This window comes from Rhincodon typus, chromosome 17 (assembly GCF_021869965.1).
Source record: "Rhincodon typus isolate 14 chromosome 17, sRhiTyp1.1, whole genome shotgun sequence".
Lineage (NCBI taxonomy): Eukaryota > Metazoa > Chordata > Chondrichthyes > Orectolobiformes > Rhincodontidae > Rhincodon > Rhincodon typus.
In genome coordinates, this window is record NC_063348.1 from 21,647,441 (window position 1) to 21,669,996 (window position 22,556).

Genomic DNA, 22,556 nt, shown 5'->3' on the forward strand with positions numbered 1-22,556 from the left:
TTAAAAAAAATAAGAAAAGGAATTGACACTACATTCAGGATAGTATGGCACTGGAAGGAAGTTCAGTCAGAAGCATAAATATAATAGTAAGTAAAAAAAGTTATCTATAGTTCCAGCAGATGAGCTGAAATTTTAATTACTTCAGGCCCATCAAAGTTTTCAAAAGAAATGAGCTGGGCTGGGTCTTGCACGAGGTGAAGCATTTGATGTTTCTGCAGTTGTAACAGTGTATGTAAGCTGTAGCAGGATTTTATGATTCCATTTGGTTTATTTCTGCTGTGCATTTAGAAATTATTGAATCTGTGTTAAAGCAGAATAGAGTGATTTTCTTCCCCAAGTTTATCTTCAATTCTTTGTTAATAAAATTTTTTATTGTTAAAACAACAACTGCAACCTTGTGTGTTTGTGTTTTAGTGAAAGCTCATTTTGGTTTAAAAACAGTTATAGTCTATTAACCAGGTTCCTTTTGGGAATCTCACTCGTCCAGTACTGACACCAACTGATTATCCTCCCATTACTGTCGGGGCCATACGATCAATATCATGGAAGCCAGAGCAGCTACCTGCTGACTTGAGCTTACTGCTGGCTCTGATGAGTCTCCATGTTGCTCATCACCGAATATCATCACTTGGCATGATCCATAGGCAGCAACCACACAATCCTCAACCACAAACATTGACATCCAATAATTGCCAACCCCACAGGATCATCATGGTACCTCCCGAATCCACTTACAGGAACTACAGACCTGTATTTCAGGGCAAACCAGCAACTAACATTGAAACACTGCTGCAAGCACCCCTTGCATGCAGGGACAGACACAGCTCATGTGTTGGACCAGGTTGCATCTTGGGTTTGCTGGCTTGCTCTCTTAGTGCTCACTCGCTTAGCCCCTACATGCATGCTGACAGCACCCCTGCTTTGCCTTTCCCTGCCATACCAATTAGCAGTTTGCCTTCCTCTTCAGCAGTCTTCAATCAGGGAGTTATACATCTTGCTGTATGACACTATGCTATATTAATTTCACACTGTGTGCCATGTGCCACCACCTTACACAGCAAGCAGGCAGCATGTCTGAAAGTCTTAGGGCAGTATTCCTCACTGAAGTCCATGTATCATCATCTCATATGGTCTGAAATGATGTCTGAGACCTAATGGAATGAGGGAACAGATAATGCATATATTAATTAAGAGTTCATTTAGTTTGAATTGGTTGTATAAATATGAAGAGCTAGTAATCAGTGGGGAGTTTTATGGAGTGTGCTTAACTGAAATAAGCATGTAAGTGTGGACTTGAATTTTGTTTAAATACCATTATCTTTTCAAGTGTAACATTGCTAGCAGAAGATGTTTGCAGCAAAATTTCTAGTTTCAGGTATGACTACCCACCCCTTTCTTTCTGAAGGTGCATCTTATGACCAGTGAAAGAATGAAGTAACCACGTGGATCCTTTATTTCTTTACAAAGAGGAAGCAGTCTCATCACCAAATAGGAGCAAGTTTTTTTTTTCAGAATTGAAACCTGGTGGTTTGAATACAGATGAAGGTTTGAATAGATTGTTAAATTTCGCAAATGAGATTTTACGAGAAAAATGATCTGTTGACTGCTTAGAAATGAGGTGTGGTCAGATTTTGAGAAATTTAGAAAGACTGAAGAGATAATATGGAAGGGTCCATAAGTGAATTCAGCGCTTTGTATGAAGGCTACAGAAATGTCATTTGGATATTCTCCCATCATTCTGACACTTATGTTAGTGGACTATGGCATAATATAAATAATGGTCAGACTTCTAGTTTTGACAGGAGTTAAAATTGCAGATAAACATACACTACTAGAACAAATGTTGGAAGCACTAAAAATATTCCTAAGAAAACATTCCTTCCCAGTAGTGATTGTAGCACAAAGGGGGCTTTGATAATATGACTGAAAATGGAGGACACAATGTTAAGAATTTGGCGGGACTGTCTATATATATGACACTGGCGACAGTACAAAAGAAGAATGGTAAGAAGTAGAAATAAGGAGGGAAATACTCTTGCTAATTTTAAGAATGAAAGAGAATTTGGGATTTGCAATAAGTGAAATGCTGAGGATGTAGTCCAAGTACCACAGTGCCATGAACTTTACCAAATGCTACAATAAAGTATTTGAAACCAAACATGAGTTTGGAGGAAGAAGATGGAGGCACAAATCAAAGAGAAGGCAATGTGTTGGTCACAAGAGGTTTCGGACCATTGATGCATGGACTAGTGGCAGTGTCTTCCAGTCGTGCAGTATTGGATAGTGGGTGCACATCTACCATGTGTGGATTAGATTGCCTAAAAAGGATCAAGACAAAGTGAAGGAATTTGAGTTTCACTACATTCAGGTTATGGGGCACATTAAAATCTTTGAAAAACATGATTATTCCTTGTAAAATAGTTAATATCAATCATTTTATTAGCACAGATGTAATGTCGAATGATGTACGTTTGATATTGTGTAAACCTTTTATAAAGAAAGCAAATTAAACTGGACATAGAAAATTATAAAGGTACTAATTTTGAAAAATCTGTGAATTTGCAGTTTATACAGTTAGTACATAGTTATGTTCCTTTGGAACATTACTACTTTAAGTTCTTTTGTGGAGAAGATTTATTGATATTGGGATAGAAATTTAGAAACAGAGCCTGGGATTACTACTGGAAAATCTAAAAGCTGGGTGAATGTACAGGATGAGGGGCAGGAGATTAGTCCCATGGATTGGGAACATGAAGCACAAAGATGGAAGGCTGGAGAGCATGGTGTAAACTCAAACAATGGGTCTAGGAGTAACCATTCCCTAGAAAGAGAATATGACCCATAAAAAGAAATCCTATTAATAGGAGGGCGAGGTCAAACTGTTCTAATTCAGAAAGACAGCGAAGGCAAGATAGTGAGTGTAGTTTAACAAAGACAAGAGATATAGCACCAAAAGCAGAAAATCATGTGATCAGGAAGTATTAGTGGTCATGAACTACACGACAAGTTAATGGAAGATGCCAAACGAGCTACAAACTGGAGAATTGTGGCCCTGGTTTTCTCTTTTCTTTCATCTTCAGGAAGACTGTCCTTCAACAATCAGCAGCTTCAGACAGGGGTAGGGTAGCCTTTTCAAGATGGCATGGGCACAAGGCAGATATCTGCCAACTGGTGAGTTCATCTGGGAACAGTGGGTGGTAGAATAGGGCAAACATCAAGTAAGAGGGTGCTATATGGCCAGGGTATATAGTGAAGAGACAGGTTTGGTAAAGTATGTTAAGAGTTGTTGGTAGGCCTTCTGGGGAGAAATCATCTGTGTAACTGGTCAAAACTGACTCTAACCCAAAAAAAAGTAATACTCGGCCCTTTATCTTGAGAATGCATGTGATTATTGGATCTCAGCCAAGACCCTGAGAATCACTATACAGTGTGGTCTATAGACCAACGCAAGTAGACATGACAGCTTGCCTCCCTTGAGCGATGTTATTGACAGAGTTAGAATTTTCAACTCCTTGGCAGCATTCATTGTGATATTTTCAGGCGGCAGGTGTTTCGAATGCAGTTTACCTGCATGTCACCCTCTGCTGATCTAGTTGTTTTATATAACCCTCAAACTAGCATACCCTAGGGGGTTGCTATCCATTCATCACTACCCATAATTCCATTCCAACCGGTGTCTTTAACTAATGCACCACACATTCTTTCCTCAGCACTGCTTCTAGTACAAAAGTTGTAACCACTATGTGTTAGAGGCAAAATCTGTTTTTTTTTTTTCCCCCAAGTTCACCACAGTAGGCAGAGATGTAGACCTTGCCATTCATACCAAGAAAAGGTTAAGGAGTGAGTCTGATTGTAATTGAATTTGGTTAGGAGTGATGCTAGGAGAGGGGATCTTTGGTGATATTTTCTAATCAATCATCCAAAGTATTGTAAGCCTGACTCACAGGTCATTGGTATTTGCAGTACCATGTATGAGTACAATATTGGGGTTGCACCAACTGTTGTACGTAATGAGCTATTTGTATCATATGACAAAGATGTCAACACTGCATAAATGCTAGGGTGTGTACGCTTTGAGCATGAATAATGGAGAAATTTGCCTGTCTCTTGAGAGTGTTTGGGAACAACTGGGCAACACCACTATAATCACCTGCCATCATTTTTAATAGTACTTTCTGCCTCTCTTTTTTTTCCATTCCTTTTTCACCCTATGATTATCTTAGTTTTCTCATAGTTAGCATATTGTAGAATTTGCATTTATTATTTCTTGGTGGTGATCAAAACAGCAGTTAAGAAAAGAAACAACAGTAAAAAGCCCATCTCTGTATTCATAGTGTCAGTGAAGGTCCTCCGTTTAAACTACAGGCTAGTGGGTTGGAAGATTGTAAATTCTAACCATGCACAAGGATCCCAATGTGTAATCTGACACTTGATTTTAAGTGTTGTGCTGGAGTAGAGACCAACAATAAGACCAAGGCTTAAATTGTAAGTTTTAAACGAAGTGCATTCATATCTGGTGAGTTGTGAATATAATTTTCAAGGTTCTCTCCATAAACTTTGTTGATAAGGTTGAGGCCCAGCATGGATTTGACATAGGCAACACAGTGTAGAGCTGGAGGAACACACAGGCCAGACAGCATCAGAGGAGCAGGACAGTTGACATTTCGGGTCGGGACTCTTCTTCAAAAATGGGGATGAGGGAGGGAACTTGGAAATAAATAGAGAGAGGAGGGATGGGGCTGTGGAATGTAGGTGGGATGGTGATAGGTGAGTGCAGGTAGGTAGTCGTGGGGATAGGTCAGTGAGGTGGGAGGGGCGGATAGGTGGGAGAGAAGATGGACAGGTTGTGTCAGGTCAAGGAGGCAGGGATGAGAGGGAGGGTTGGACATGGGATGAGGCCGGGGGGTGGGGAGATTTTAAAACTGGTGAATTGCATACTTAGGCCATCAGGCTGTAGGCTCCCGAGGCGGAATATAAGGTGTTGCTCCTCCAGTTTGTGGGTGGTGCCATTGTGACACTGGAGGAGGCCCAGGATGGACATGTCACCAGGGAGTGGGAGGGGGAGTTAAAATGGTTGGCAACCAGTCGCCTCCCTCCCACTCCCTGGGTGACATGTCCATCCCACCTCACTGACCTATCCCCACCACTCCCTACCTGCACTCACCTATCACCATCCCACCTACCTTCCCCAGCCCCATCCCTCCTCTCTCTATTTATTTCTGAGCTCCCTCCCCCCTCCCCATTTCTGAAGAAGGGTCCCAACCTGAAACATCAGCTTTCCTGCTCCCCTGATGCTGCCTGGCCTGCTGTGTTCCTCCAGCTCCACACTGCGTTGTCTCTGACTCCAGCATCTGCAATTCTTGCTATCTCTGATGGATTTGACATATCTAGGTCAGAAAGTTCCAGGATTTCCTTTGCAGTTTGCCCTATTTGATGTCAGCTGGGGGAATGCTAGAAAGTGCATGGCAGGCCTCATAACCATATGTAATCTCACTTGCTTGGCATTGCTTCTGAATCTTTCACTACTAGTTGATATTGTTTTACCCTGTGAGTCACATTGGGAAAGGTTTTGTCATTTGTGCTGGAATGGAAAGAGGAAAGATTGCATCTAAGGTCAGAGTTAGAAGCTGAAGGTCATGGCCTGAGACATAGGACTGAGCAAAGATGCTGCGATAGGGGAGCAGAAATTGAGTAATGTATAATTGAGGTCAGGGATTCCACAATGTATATAAGGGAACAAGTTTATCCATAAGTTTATAAAGATTACAATTGAAGTATAAACCCCTTCCTGAACATCAGGGTCACTTGTCTTGCCAATAGTGAGAATACTGTTCAAGTTCATCGAAGCAATATCTTGGAAGGCTGGCTTTTATAAATAACTCATTATATGGATTTAAAAGACCGGGTTCTAGTATTATACCCAAGAAATTTATAAATATGTAACATGCTGCTTTGGAAAATTCAATGTCAGATTTACTAATACAGTCAATAATTTATTTATATTTGAATCCTTGCATGTGCGGTTACAATTGGAAGGAAATGAATTCTGAAAGCTCCAGGATCAAGATGCAGACGCTGAGTAATACTCTGCAAGTAATTTCTTTTTTTGGCTCATGGGGTATGGGTGTGGGTGCTAGGCCCAGCATTTACTGCCCATTTCTAATTGCCCTGGAGAAGGTGGTGGCATGCTGCTGCCCTTGAACCACTGCAGCCCTTGAGGTGGACAATGAATGGGCTGTTCTATCCTTGCTGCTTGAGGTCGTTTATTAGGGTCAAAGACAGTCATGCATTCCAAGCTTGATGCCCAATCCTCTAAATTTTCAACCTTCAGCACATGTTTAGGAGGAGACGGGGAAATATTAAAGACGACAAGTGCTATAAGGGGAAAGCATAGACTTCTTAACTGGAGGACAGGAAAACTGATGCCAAAGTTGCTACCCTTTCCCAGCTTTCCATATTTTGTAATGGCTAGTTCACATTGGAAGTTGGGATATCATTAGTAATCCACATCTTTAGCAGCAGCTGATGAACGCTCTGCATGTTTGGGTGGAGTTTGACAGGTGGGGGATGTTCTCTACCTATTGCCGATTTTGAAATAGTAAAAATGCTCCTTTGTTGCTGTTAAGGGTTAATGCTGTGACTCATATGCATCGTGGTTATCTTGTACAGCTTCCTTCCTGTTTAGCGCCTTCTCTATTTCTTCGCATTGAACTGAGGCAACACTTATCTTTGCTTCTGCAATGGCTGAGAATCAGAAAAGTTCATCGCGACACTCTTCATACAGGTAATTGAGTCCTTACCATGTCTGCAAGTAGACCATGGAGTTCTGTCTAGTCCAGAGTAGCGGCAATTAAGTGTCGCAGACTTTATCCTATTAGGTACTGTGCTGTGTAGGAAGCAATGCGGTACAACTGTGCATGCACTGAGTTCCCCTTCAAGGTTGTTATTAACAAAATTTAGTATTTATCTTGCAGATGGGAATTCATCATAGCTCATTGAGGTCATTCTGCAAACAAATAACCTTCTCCTTTTGTGCAATCACAGGATTTAGGCATGGCTGGCAAGGCCAGCTTCTTGCCCATCCCTGTTAGTCTTTTAGAGGATGGTAGTGGGCTGATATTTTTGTTAATGCAGTTACCTGTATGGTGAAGGTGCTCCCATGGTGCTGTGAAATGCAACGTTCCATAAATTAGATACAGTGCCATTAAGAAACAAGTGAAATCAAGACTGTTTGTAACTTGGAGGGGAACTTGCAAATGATGTTTGCACACGTCTACTCTTGTTGTATTTCTGAGTGGCAGAGGTTATAGGTTTGGAAGGTACTGTCAAACACCTTGGCGAGTTGCTGCAGTGCATCTTGTAAATCTCGTGCAGCAGTGAAGAGGGTAAATCTTTAATCTAGTGGAAAGGTTGCTAGTCAAATGCTAGCTTTGTACTGCTGCTGCTAAGTTTCTTGAGGATTGTTGGAGGTGCATATCAAGTCAAGAGTATGCCATCACACTCTTTGTGCCTTGAAGGTGATGAACTGACTTTGACCAATCAGGACTGAACTACTCACAGAAGAATTACTAGTCTCTGATCTTTATTTTGCATGGAATAGCATACATTTTCTGTTGCTTTCCACAAGATCGTTACGCTTAAAAATGCTCCAATACTCCTTCTCAGTTGTGGCCACGCCAGTTAGGGAACATAGAACAATTTAAAAATAATCCTAGTGGATTGGAAATTAGCAAATATAACATCACAATTCAGGAAAGAGGAGAGTTAACCTGACATCAGTTGACAGAAAAATGCTGGAACTTATTATTAAGGAATTTTTAACAGTGCACCTCGAACATCATCGTAACATAGAAACTAGGTGCAGGAGTATGCCATTTGACCCTTCGAGCCTGCACCACCATTCAATATGATCATGGCTGATCATGCAATCTCAGTATCCCATTCCCGCTCTCTCCCCAACCCCTTGATCCCTTTAGCCACAAGGGCCACGTCCAGCTCCGTCTGAAATAAATCTAATGAACTGGCCCCAAAAGCCTCCTGTTGGAGAGAATGTCACAGTTTCACAACTCTCTAAGTGAAGAACTTCTTTGTTATTTCAGTCTTAAATGGCTTACCCCTTATTCTTACACTATGACCCCTAGTTCTGGACTTCCCCAACATCAGGTATATTCTTCCTGCATCTAGCCTGCTCAGTCCCACCAGGATTTTATATGTTTCTACAAGATCCTACATCATTCTTCTAAAATCCAGCGAGTACAAACCCAATCGTTCTAATCTTTCATCATATGTCAGTCCTGCCATCCTGGGAATCAGTCTGGTGACTCTTCACTGAACGCCCTTAATGGCAATATTGTCCTTCCTCAGACTAGGAGACCAAAACTGCACACAGGACTCCAGGTGTGGCTTCACCAAGGCCCTGTATAACAGCAGCAAGACAACCGTACTCCAATACTCAAACCCTGTCACTACAAGGACCAGCATGACATTGGCTATCTCACTGTAAGATCAGATAAAATCAACATGGTTTTGTAAAAAGGGGAACTAAATTTGACAAATTCATTACGGTCTTTTGAGGATTTACAGTTGATTAGATAGAGGAATCAGAAGATATTTACGTGGATTTGCAAAAGAGATTCAGTACAATGCCACAGAAAAGGTCATTGTGGAAGTTATGGTACTGGGGGTGAATGGTGGGAAAGGAGCAGAGTGAATCTGGAGGTGAATGGCAGAGACGGGGAGTGAACCTGATGAAAGCCTGCAGAGTGGGGGCCTGGAACAAACTCATTCAGAACCTTCAAGGTAACGTTGTCACTCGAAAAGTGACACAGTATTGGCTGCTCGGATCCGGGTCTAGAGACTGAGCAGCTTGTAAGAATGGCTAAAAAAATTATGAAAGCAAACTTGCAAGGATATAAAAGAAATTAAGAGATTTAATAGTTATATAATGGAAAAGTGGCTGGTTAAGAGTACTATTAACCCACCTACTATTAACCCACTGTAGGCTGAGAGTGGGGATATTGTCAGTGACCATGGGGAGGTGACAGATGTGCTGAACGATTATTTTGCTTTAGTATTCACGGCTGGAAAGGGGGCAAGTAGCTTACAGAAGTCCTATAGAAATTAACAGAGGACCAAGGACAGGGTATAAATAAAATTAGCTTCAGTAAATCTTCGATAATGAGGAAATTAATGGACCTGAAGGGTGAAACGTCCCGGGACCCTGATGGTTTCCATCCACAGGTGTTAAAGGAGGTAGGAAAGCACATTGCAGAAGCCCTAAGCATAATGTTTCAAGAGTTTCATATATTAGGAGTTGTACGTCTGGACTGGAAAGTTGCTCATATTTGCTCTTAAAGTAGGGTGACAGAGAGAAACCTGGGAATTACAGCCTGACTGCTGTGGTGGGGAAATTTTTGGAGTCTATAATTGAGGATAAGGTGACTGATCACCTCAAAATTTCAGTTAATCAGAGAGAGTCAGTATTGATTCATGAAGGATACGTCATGCCTGACAAACGTCATAGAATTTTTTGAAGAGGCGACAAAGATGATGGACAGAGAGATAACTCAATGGATGTTGTTTATCTGGACTTCCAGGAGGCTCTTGATAAAGTCTCATGCAAGGGACAGTTCACTAAGGTGGAAGCCCATGGAACTGAGGGCAAATTAATGACATGCATATGTTTGAGTGGCAGAAAACAGTGTTTTGAATAAGGGGTAAATACTCAAACTGACAGGAAATGATTAATGATGTCCTGCAGAGACTTGTGTTAGGGCCTTAGTTATTCACAATATTCATTAACAACTTGGATTACCAGCCTAAAAAGTCAAATATCCAGAGTGGCTGATGACACAATATTGGGCAGCATTGTAGATAGTGTTATAGAGTCATAGAGCCATAGATTCATACAGGATTGGAACAGACCCTTCAGTCCAACCAGTCCATGCCGAACGTTATCCTAAACTAAACTAGTCCCACCTGCCTGCCCCTGGTCCATATCCCTCCAAACCTTTTCTATTCATCTACTTATCTAAATGTCGTAATCGTACCTACATCCACCTCTTCCTCAGCAAGTTCATTCCACACATGAACCACCCTCTGGGTTATCAGGGTATTTAAAGATTAAGTGACTAGGCAAAGGTGCAGCATATGAACTTTAATACAAACAAATGTGAGATGATCTATTTCAGGTTATTTTTTTAGAAGACACAAAGTTAAATATATTAGGTTTCCAATGAGATTTGGGGATTCAGATGCATGGTTTTTTAAAATGCTACAAACCAGGTACGGAAAATAGTCAAGAAGGCTAATGGAATGCTGGTCTTCATTTCTTCATTTCTAAAGGGCTGGAGTATATGGGTGCAGATGTTATTCTGCAGTTATACAAAACCCTAGTTAGAGCCACCCTAGGTTTACAAGTATGAAGCCTGGGCTTTAGCAGTTAAGAAACCCACTTCCTTAAATGGCGGTTGATGATAATTCAATTGTTTGTTAAGAATCTGAGATAGACAAATTTTTATTAAGCAAGGATATGGGTCCATGATCTTATTGAATGGTGGAGCAGATTCAAGGGGCTGAATGGCTTACTCCTGTTCCTATGAGTAGTTCCTGGAAGGAGATAGAGTATAAAGTCCTTATGATTATTGTTTGTAATTTTGTTAGGAGTAGAGAGTGAGAAGCCTGATTTGGTAAGTAGTGGGTAATATTGTATATTTGGTTCCTAGTTTGAAGTCGGTCAGGATCACAATCACAATGGCTGTGTGGAATGCTCCTTCTGCAATATGTGGGAAATCAGGGATATTTCCAGTGTCCATGCTGACTATGTAGGCAGAAAGCGTGTTCAGCTGCAGCTCCTGATCTGCTGTTCGGAATGCCTGGAGCTGCAGGTGGATGCACTATGGAGCGTCCATGATCCCGAGAACATTATGGATAGCATATTTAGTGAGCTGGTCACACCACAAGTAAGGACTACACAGACAGAGAAGTGTTGGGTGACCATCAGGGAGGCTGGTAAGTGTGGACGTTCTCCTCTCAACCAAAGATACCGTTTTGGACACTGTTGGAGGAGATGGCCTCTCAGAGGAAAACAACAGCAGAAGCCAGATCAGTGGCACCAAAATTGGTTGTGTTGTATAGAAGGGAGGGCCAAAGTGAAGCTGAGCAGTAATGATAGGGGACTGTATAGCCTGGTAGGTGTTTCTGTGGCCACAAGCGAGACTCCAGGCATGGTGTGTTGCCTCCCTGGTGCCAGGGTCAAAATGTCTCTGAGTGGGCACAGAATATTCTGAAAGGGGTGGGTGAGCAGCCAGAGGTCATGGTCCATATTGGTACTAACGACATATGCATACAAATACTACGGAGGCATAGCTTTAAGGCGAGAGGCGAAAAGTTTAAAGGAGATGTGCGAGGCAAATGTTTTTTACAAAGAGCATGGTAGGTGGCAGGAATACACAGCCAGGGAAGCTGGCAGAAGCAAATACAATATTAATGTTTAATAGGCATTGAGACAGACACACAAACTGGCAGGGAATACAGGAATATGGACAGTGTTCAGGCAGATGAGATTAGTTTAGAATAGTTGGCATAGTGGGCCAAAGGGCCTGTCTCTGTACTGTACTACTCTGTGTTCTGTGCTATGTGCTGGATTAATATTAGCATGGATAGAAAATTGTTTAACAGCCAGGAAGCAGAGAGTAGGAATAAATGGGGCATTTTCAAGTTGGCTGGCTGTAACTAGTTGGGAGCCCCAGGGTTCAGTGTTGGGGCCTCAGTTATTACCAATCTATATGTAGGATCCTGTGCTCCCAGAGGCAATGAGGTAGGAGGTGGGATGGACATTTAATTAGGCAGTGTGCTGGTGTACCTGATCCCCACACCTTCACATTTCCCCGAATTCATTTTGGGGCCAGAAAGTCCATGCTCGATCTTCCTGCCCAGCTGCCAATTGAGGCTCATAAGCGGCCAGTGAAGGACCATTTAAGGGCCTTAGCCAGCCACCACTGGGATTCATGCATCAGCAGCCCAGTCTGCCAATATGTAGCCATCCCCAAAGCAAAAAAATAGTATGGATATTTGTCAGCTGAAGAGCAGGACCTTTCTTTGACCAAAAGCAATCAAAACCAGATTGAGGTCATGGCCATAGGGCAGCAGTTGCCTGCAGAGATCACTCCTTGCTCTTCCTTATAACGCTTCTCTCCCTACCCCGTCAAAGCACATAATGTGCTCCTGGATCCCTAGTCTCTGGGAGTTCTGCTCTGGCCCTCGTCTTGGCCTTCTCTACAGTGCTGCTGAGTTCAGGGGCCAGCAGGGCTTGTCTCCGGGCACCTAATTCCATTGTCAATAAAGCCAACAGGTCTTCCTTAGAAAGTGCTGTAAGGGTCTCTCACCAGCTCTTTAGCCTTCAGGTGAGACCTGTTGTCATCAATGGATGTTTCCACCCTTATTTAATAACCTAGCTGTTGAGCCGAATCATAACATATCTCAAGTTTGCTGATGATACAAATTGTGTGGGAATGTAAGTGCTAAGAAGGACACAAAAAAGCTGCAAGAAGAAATAGATAACTTAAGTGTGTGGCGCAAAGGTGTAAGATGGAATTCAGTGTGGGGAAGTATTAGGTTCTTCGCTCTAGTAACTATAATAGAAAAGTAGATTTTTTTTAACAGGTATGAAATGTTACTGTTGTTGTTCACGATGACTTGGCTACACTCTGAAGGAATACAGGGGGTTAATTTGCAAGTACAGCAAGCGATAAAGAAAGTGAATGGTTGTTGCCCTGTCTAGCGAGGGGTTTGAGAGCACGCCTGCAGTATTCTGTGTTGTTTTAATGTCCTTATCTAAAGAAGGATGTAGTTGCCTGGATGTGAGTGCAGTAGAGATTCACGAGGTTGGCTCCTGGGATGAGACGCGAAGTAAACTGAGTGTATATTTTCTGGAGTTTAGAAGAATGACAGGTGATCTTATTGAAATGTCATCAGCTGCGCAGGGCATCTCTGGGCTCTTATTTCAAATATTCTTTTGTACAAAAATTGAAGTCAAGTAACGTAACTCCTAGCATCTCCTGTGAGCTGGACTGTCTACAGGCTTAGGAATGGCCAATTTGATAATTTAGCAGGCAGAGTCTGCTCAATTCTGGGTAGGTTCTGTGCCATTCATACTAGGTTGTACCCAACTGTGCATTTTTAGCTAATCTGAGCTAAAAGATAGTGCTCATGTTATAATTGACTTTATCGTCCCAGAACTACAACGAACAGGAGCTCCTGCTGCTGATCGCGATCAGTAACACTTTCAGGAAAGGACACATATATGGACAAGATATGATGGGAGCACTGAGTTCAGCAGTTCATGTTAACACTTTCTTCATCTCACACATTAATACTTGACCTGACGAGACATTCTTGGATGATTGTCAGTACCTGTGGAGCAGGATCCCAGCATGTCTTAGGACACAAAAGAAGCTCCACTATGATTATCTGGAAGCTGTCAATTTTGATTGACAGCACGGACAGTGAAGTGAGCCTATCCTTACATTTAGAATATGGAATAGACAGACTATGCCTAATAACTAGGTTGTTGACTTGCTCCCCATGAGAACCATGCCTCTAGGAATTCTCGTGCATGTCTATGTTTGGCTTGGGCTACTATGGTTACCTTGTCCCAGTTAAACTGATGGCCTTCATTGTCTGAGTGTACTGATCTTAAGAAAAGTTTGTCGTGTTGTTTTGCTGCTAGCTGATGGTCGTTTATTCTGATGGCTAGTTTCCTTCCTGTCCACCCGATGTAATGTTTGTGGCAGTCGTTGCGTGGTATTTTGTAAACCACGTTGGTCCTGCCTGTTGTGGGAATGGGGTCTTTAATCCTTGTGGGTGTTTGTCATAGAGTGGCTGTGGGCTTGTGTGCCACCATGATTCCTAGTGGTCTTAGGAGTCTCGTTGTCAGTTCTGACATGTTCTTGATGTAGGGCAGTGTGGCCAGTGTGTTAGGGCATACTGTGTCCTCTTGTTGTTGTCTATTTAGTAGGCACCTGCGGATGAAGTTGTGGGGATATCTGATCATAGCGAAGACTTTGTATAGGTGCTCTGCTTTTTTCCTGTGTAGTTCTGGCGTGTTGCAGTGAGTGGTGGCCTGTTTAAATAGTGTCCTAATACAGCTTTGTTTGTGGGCCTTGGGGTGGTTGCTGTGGAAGTTGAGGATTTGGTCAGTGTGTGTTGCTTTCCTGTGTACTGAGGTTTGGAATTTCCTGTTGGTCATACGTTCAACTCTGACGTCCAGAAACTGAAGCTGATTGTTTTCTGAAGCTGTTTTCTTCTTCTCTTGTGAATTTAATCCTGGGAATTTAAGTCCTAGAGGTCTGGTCCTCAACCCACAATGCAATCAACAAACATATAGAATTGGACCTCATGTAAAACCCATACAGAATAAAACCGGAAATGACAGGACTCACCATAACGGACCGGACAGTATAAATTCCAAGCGGAGTAGAATAACATCGCTTCATCGGAGGCTTCACTGATGATGTCGCCTCGTATGGTGACGAAACGTCTGAACAAAAAAGTCAACAACCTCACCCACAACCCGAGCTATAGATCTTTGCCAAAACCTGAAATATGCCTCATAATGCTGCCAGTGAAATTCTGAATTGTAGTTGAGTTATAAATCAAGATTATAAGAGCATAAGATGTAGGTGCAGAAGCAGGCCATTCAGCCCATTGAATCTGCCCTTCCATTCAATGATATCATGATAATCTTGAACTCCCCAAAACCCTTGATTCCCTTACTGATCTGTCTGAGTCATGGGCAGTGTTAATCTCATTTTGCTTTTTAAGCTGTCAATATTCAAGAGGCACTGGCAAGGTCAAAAGTTTGTCAATTCTGAGAAGTTGATGGTGACCATTCTGCTTGAACCATCGCAGTCCATATGCTAATGGCCTCTTAATAATGTTTGGTAGGGAGCTCTAGGATTTTGACCTTGACGATGAATGGAAGGTCGGTGTCTGTCCAAGTCAGGTCATTGTGAGACTTGGAGGGGAATTTGAAGGTTAAGATATTGACACAATCTTCCTCCTCACCCTTCTTGGTGGCAGAGATCATGAAGCCAGGAAGTGGTGCTGAAGGATATTTTGGACAGTTGTAGCCATGTTTCCTGTAGATAATATATTGTGCAGGAACTGTATAGAGGATATTGAATTCCGTGACAGAGACACAGATCAAAAAAAAATCTGTTATCCAGCGTAGTGTGGAGTTTGAGCTGTTGCAGCTAGACACTGGCATCCTCTTGTAAACACCTATATAGCCTGCATGCAGTCCAGATCCTAAGTTGTAGGATTGGCATGGGCTGCTTCTTTACTGAGGAAGTGGAGCTTTTATCCCAGTAAATGAGCACTGCGTCTGGAGATGGTAAAATATCAAATTCAGAGCTATGAAATATATTCTTTCAAGTGTGGCTGCTGAACTACCATCAGAGGTGCAGGAGAAATACTAGTGATTCAGGCAAAGGCTTGCTTTCAGCTCTTAGGTCACGTGCATTTAAAAAGAAACTTGTCTTTTCCTTCCGGTGCCTTGTTCACCCACATTGCTGTGTGCACAGGATATGCTGTTGAAACTGTGGGTCACCAGTTCATTACCACAAGCCACCCTGACCACATAACCTGAGAAATACACAGTTGTACGTTGATTGCCCTATGGTTGCTTTGTGAGTGAAACTTGTATCACCTTCGCGCACTGCAAGCCTCCCAAAATTGCTTTGGTGTGTTTTCTAAGTAAAACATTTCTCCCACAGTATTTCATTTCATTATAAATTCATCCTCTAATCTCCTCTTCCCTTATAAAGGCCCAAATTCTTTCTGGAATTCAGTTCTGTGGAGGCTGGTGATCCTTGACACTCCAAGTTATTTGACCGCAGTGTGCGTCACTTCTGATCTATCATCAGTTGATCTTCATACTGTTCTCCCCACACTCCAACAAGGAGCATTAAACTATTGTCAAAAAAAAACTTAACTGATTTTACCCCAAACTCCAAATAGGGACATTGAGACCAATTCTAGCTGCATAACTTACAACAAATAAATTCCTTTCATTCATGTGGTGCCTTTAAAGTAGTAAATCATTCCAAGGTACTCCAAAGAGGTGTAAGTTGCCACTAAATCATGAAAGGAGATATCATGCTGGATACAGTCATTCCCTGCACAGGTATAAAAGGAGAAGTGACCCCTTTTTCCCACATTTCCACATGGTTTGAGTTCCTTTGTTATTTATTTATCGTTTGTCACTTTAATATCTTAAGCCTTCTCTCTTTACCAAACAGACATAATGGCCCAGATCTTCCTTGGTATTGAGAAACAGAAAAGAATTGTTTGCAATTTGATCGTTGAATACATTTTGAGACTTCCCCAATACAACTTCTGCTGTTAATCCTTTCAAATTGCTCCCCACACCTGTAATTAACAGTGTGACTATCCTGGAAGAAAATTTCTGGGTGAATTCAGGGCATCTAGCCCATGGCAGTATAGCTCTATTCATTGGAAGGTTATGTTTTGGGTATACATATCGTGCATTTGTTCATATTTGGACTTCCTCTGAAACCAAGCTCACAACAGGCTGAATGTCCCAAATTTCACCAATGTGTATTTCCTACAATTAGTTTTCAGATTGTGAATTGTCTGCTTGTTATTGTTGAGTTTGAGAAGTGAAATATAAAGCTTATCTATTCCAGTGACCAGTTGATCGCCTCACCATTTTCTTTTTTTATGTAGATTCCTATAGAGTGCACAGCATGGGAAGAGGCCATTCAGGCCAGTTGGTCTGTGCTGGTTTTTATGGTCTATAGTGGTTTCCTCCCACCTTACTTTGTTGAACCTTATCTGTATAACCTATTATTTTCACCCTCATACATTTAACCAGAATCCCCTAATGCACACTGATGCAATTTGCATCAACTATTCCTTTTGCTTTCATTTTTCACAGTCTCAACAATCTCTGAATTTTGTTTTCACCAAATGCCTGAGAAGTATTCTGGGAATCTAAAAGGCCACAGTTGTAGTTATGTTGTATAATCCAGAGATCAGGACCTGGAGTGGACCAAGGAGTTGGGCAGTTTAAATTCAGTTAAATAATAGGAAGGAAATTTGACACCCTGTCACAATATGGTCTGGATATGAGGTCAGACAAACAGATGAGCCATGAGCTTCCTTCATGATTCTACATTCATGGTGGCTTGCCACTACCACATCCAGAGCAGTTATGGATGAGCAATAATGTTTGCTTTGCCAGCAATCCCCTCAAATGAAAAATAAGATTAATCAAAGTGAAACATGACTTGGTACTTGCCTAAAACTGTGCAAAGTAGTATACAGGCATCCTGTATACTACTACTTGAGATAACTAAATATGGACTGGGGATCAAAGCTGGATTTTTCTGACCTCTGTGCTGGGCCACTATGCAATGGGGTCCTGAGCAAATGAGGAAGAATGGAGGGTCTCTCTTTTTAAGGAATTATTTCTGATTTATTACTCTTGATTTGCAAGTTAATGGATATTGCTGCTTTTTTTTCTTCCACGTGCAAATTCCAGTGAGTTTCCTGAAACAGATGAAGACGGAGAGCTTACCCGCCTGGAAGCCGAACAGAAGTTGGAGCAGATCCGTCGGAGTCTCGACGAGAAGGAGAACCAGGAGTATGAGCGCCTGCGGCAGCGAGGTCATGATGCTGAGCTGGAGCTGGAAGAACTGAAGAAGAGGAGGGAAGACAGGCGTAAGCTGCGGGAAGAAGAGGAACAGCGTCGCCAACAGCAGGAACTGGAGCTGCAAGCTAGAGAGGAGGTGGGCATCTTGGAACAAACACTAGAGTCTTTAATGTTGAGGATTAGAGGCATCATCAGTGGTTCAGAGGTAACGTCGCCAACTCTGAGCCACACCCAACAAGGAAATCAAAATGCCCAATCCACAAGTTTGTATTCTTTCACTGTTTTCATCCAGGTACAACTCCTGTTCTCCTTTTGATTTCAGTGCTTTTGAGAAAGTGAAGATAACCCTTGATTCCTATTCTGGATGACTATTGAGTAGCCTCGGTTGCAAACACACAGGTGTGGTCAAGCTTAGCTGAGTTCTTACCCACAATCCTTAGCTCCTGACAGACTTTCAAGATTTAAATGACGCACAGGAAAGTAACTGGTCCCCTATGAGATTATATTACTGTATTCAAATAAGAGCAAATATTGCTCGCAGTCATGCAAACACAAGCAATTTAATGTCTCAGCTTCTAAATGTTGGCATGTCGACTCATGAAAATCACCCGATGCAGCTCTTTTTGCAGCCTAGTTGGGGGTTGCTCCTGTTTAGGTATTCAACACCCAACAAAGGCTGACTCCCAAGGTACTCCATCCTCCCACAGTACTCTCTCTTACTCCCCCCACCCACCTTCCTCCTGAACTTGATCCTCCCTGCTAGCCATTGCAACAACCCTCTGTTGATCTTTGAACATCACATCTGTAACTCCTGGATGTGGTGGATTGTCTGCCATCCCAGCAGTGGCCACTACTCCCACCTTGGGAGCTGGGAACAGAGAACTGCCCAACATCTGATTAGCTAGCAGCTTATGGAGACACGTCTTCCTCTGATAGAGGGGCATATATTCTGTTTGAGCAAATTAATGGCATGACAGCAGTAGAAGTTATTTGGGGAACCTCAGGCAGAGAGATTCAGGTTGGGGGATGGTCTTGGATGGAAATAAATCTTTTGGAATGCTCTGCAAAGAAGTGGCTATTGAACTGATAATCCGAAAAATGTGACATGAGCAAGGAACACCTCCATCCTGCTCCTTTTAAAAGGCTCACGTTAGTTTACATCTACCCTACATATGAAATAAATAAATGAGAAAGAAAGTCTCAAAGCCAGCGTAACATGAAATGCTAGAGGCACAACAAAGTGGAACTGATAATTACAACCCTTTTTACCGACCTGTATACCCAGGAAACTAGCCATTCCACAAAAAGAACTGTCTGTTGTAACATCTGAAACGTGTCTTGGTTCACACTGCAATTTATTGAAATTAATCATTACTTAGTAATTTCTTGCATCTGTACTACTTGCTGAAACTACACTTCCTCTATTTTTATATGACCCAGATACCTGCTGTTCATCCTGCTGCATAAAGACTTGTTGCATCTGAAGTTAAGCAGTGTGCAGCAGTCTATGATTTTCTGAATTGTAGAAAAACACAACTGTTCAGCCTTCACCTGAGCATGCTAATGGTATGCACCTTCTTCAATTGGCGTGTTGCTGCTTGCTATTCCTTAATATTTCATAGGACATTTATCCAAGACTTTAGAAGAAGCTTGCATCTTTAGCAGCCATATGAATAGCCTTTCAAATTATTGGGCACTGTGCATTATTAGACAATCAAAGCACCATAGTTTGGTGCTACAGTGATGGCAGATAATATGCAAAAATCCAGGGTTGAGTTTTTTTTTTACAATTGTATTGAATTATTTTAAGGAAGAAAGCAAAGTGGAGGGGGTAGAAATTTTCAATTAGCTCAATTGTCAGAATCAGGGTTTTAAAATTTCCCAACTATCCTACGTTTAAAGCTGGCTTAGAGCTATAAATGCCACACCATCACCACACATTCCATCCCGCGATTACTTCCGCAGAGTGAACCACCCAGCCATGACATCAGGCATTGGGGAACTCAACTCCCACCATCCCCCCACGAACCCAACACCGACCACTGCTCTCCGCCTCCTCCCACTCCTTTCAAGATCCTGCTTCAAAAAAATCAATCTCTTTTGAATATGCATTTAGTTACACATGCTATGTATCCTCTCATTTGGCCCAGTGTTGCTTTACGCCCAATGACTGTGCACTGCAGTCAAGCATCCTGGAACATTTTGCTAATTTAAAGGCACTGTCAAAATTAATTTGTTGTTCAATTGCGTTAATTGTTTGTTTGAACTAGCTTTTGGTTGATTTGATTTATTTATTGTCGCGTGTATCTTGTCACAAAGTACAGTGAAAAGTGTCATATAGTTTTGCCACTCCCTGGCACCACCTTACAACACAGAGAAATAAAATAAAACATAGAATCTAAAGGCAGAAAAAATGAAGAAATAAAGAAAGTGTCCAACTTAGCAGCATTCTCATTGCCTCCTGGGACATTTGAGAAAATGGCAGTTGTAGGTCCGATAGTGAGTTACGTGGGAAGGCTGATCCAATCTGGTGTAGTAGAATATTGCAGTTCTAACAATTCGACTGTCTTTTCAATAATTCTGTCATGTTTAGGGTGCATTTTTCAATGATTAACAGTGATTGTGAAATATTACAAAAAAGGTATTTAAAAAAGCAAGTTACAATAATTTGTTAAAGGAAGTGTAATATTGCGCATTAGAAAGAATACAGTTTTTGACTGGCAAATAGATTTTAAAAACCACTGCTTTGTTGTAATTTGAAAATTGTATTTTTTGAGGTGTCAGCATTGCAGCTATAGAATTGTCGGTCATGTGGTGTGGGGTAGTAAATATAAATAAATATTGTCCGCCTGCAGGAAGAGAAAAGAAGAATGAGAGAAGAGAGAGAAAAACGGAGGATGGAGGCAGCAGAGAAACGTCAGAAAGTTCTTAGTATTTCAGGTAGTGAAATGGAGGATCCATTCATTCCCCTCAGTCCCAAGAGCCCAACATTTAAGGTAAGGATTTCTGATGGGCATTGAAATTGTATACTATATATTTTGTTTCACTTTGCCACTGTGTGGGCAAAGTCCGAGATACATACCACTTGCTTTGCCATGTAATGCTTTCAGGGGAATATGCAGGAGAGATTTTACCTCAGTGACATGGCATTAAAACAGTAATGTATTTGGATAAAAGGCACAGTTTGGAGGCGGTAACCTGCGTCATTTTAGGCCCTCGTTTACATTGTCTGGACACTAACCTTATAGCCACATGGAATTAAATCACACTGTAAATATTTCTGTACGATTGAATGCACGTTATGTTGCTGTGCAATGATATTTGCAATATACAGGTTGCTCTTGACCATGTGGAGTCCAGCTCGATGTGTGAGATGACTTTACATTTCATTGGCTAATGTGATTCGATAAGACCAGGAATTCTCATTTGGACAAGCCACCAGATTCCCCTGCCTCTATGGAGCTATGCTCCAGTGTTAATAGGTGTCTCTTGGAGAACTAAGGTGAACTTTGAGGAGGGCAAAATGCAGAGTAGCAAAATAAGTAGGATAAAATCAGCAATAACTTATAACTATTGTATTAGTTTTACTTTTGAAAAATGTTCAGCATGAATTATCACTTTTCCATGTGGTGAAACTATATTAAACAACTTATGTTTGTGTTGTGTGCCCTTCACATCTGCAGACCTGAATGTCATTTGAATTTCTCTATCATTTTGTCTTTCTATTACTCTTTCCTGTAAGTTGCACTGTGTGTACGCACGATAAGCTTATCTTCTGGGCGCACATTCAGATAAAGGCTGAGCATCTTCACTGTTCTTAAAGCTGCAGTAAACTCTTGTGACAGGCTGAAAACCACTGAGAGGAGTTTGGAAACAGAACTTGTATTCAATAATTCTTTTCTGAAAGATTCAACTTTAATGCTGTTAAATATTTGGCTACTAACTTGAAGTCTACAGCATGATGAGCTATGTATCCTAATCTCCAAACTGAATGTAAGCATGACTGAACAATTTTGTAATTCTCCCAGTCGGGGCCCTAAGGTTAAGAATATTCCCTGGATAACGTGCTGGGGCTGCATCCACCCATGGAACTGTATATCAATGTAGTCCCTCAATGACAGGTAGATAGAAGTGTTTGGGGAAATTCTCACAGAAGATCTTGTGTGCCTCTGGTAAGGTGGGATGGGGGAGCGAGGTGGAAGAAACAAATTACAAAGCAAAGGAGACTTTAGTGTATGAAGGTCAGTTAAAGTAGACTGTCTGTGTTTAGGGAGCCAGCTATTCTGATCAACTGTTCTGCTTGTAAACATGTGAGACAGTCAAAATGTTGGTATCAGCAGTCAGCCAAACCTCCTTTAAAGGCTAGCTATGAGTGAGGCCAAGCCAGTGCACTCAGAATGTTTTTATACTGTTGATTTGCATCAGCCCTTTCCTCAACATCTGGGAAAGCAATTAAGTTTGACAATAGCCAGCACTGGCTGATGTCTAACACCACAGGATAAGATAATTTTGGTGCAATCACCATAATATGTCAACAATAATGATTGTAAAATTCATTAATTCTTCCTTTTTCTTTCATCACAGTACTACAGAGTGTACTCATAATTAGGTACAAAGGAGAATGTCAGGGAAGTTGGTATTTGCTGAGAGCTGTTATCTTAAGGGGAAGAAAAGGGGCAGAAAAAATACAGGGTCATCACATGGCAAGAGTAAGGATCTTGTAGGAGTTAGAATGGCCCGTTGTTACAGGATCCTTTTATATCTGATTGTGTTCTCTGCCTCCAATGACAGATTAACATGGCTTTTTGACTTTCTATTTTTCCACAGCACTACAACAACATGAAAACAACAAAGCAGACACACTCATATGCTCATACAT

The 22,556-nt window shown here is 41.7% G+C and overlaps 1 protein-coding gene across 1 annotated transcript in view; it reads left to right on the plus strand.

The window, feature by feature from the left end:
- lsp1a (lymphocyte specific protein 1 a) overlaps positions 1-22,556 on the plus strand; it is a 68,973-nt gene that overhangs the window by 36,460 nt on the left and 9,957 nt on the right. The window contains exons 4-5 of the mRNA XM_048607316.1: positions 17,567-17,813; positions 20,533-20,673. Coding sequence (XP_048463273.1) covers positions 17,567-17,813; positions 20,533-20,673 — 388 coding nt within the window. The remainder of the gene's footprint in view (positions 1-17,566; positions 17,814-20,532; positions 20,674-22,556) is intronic.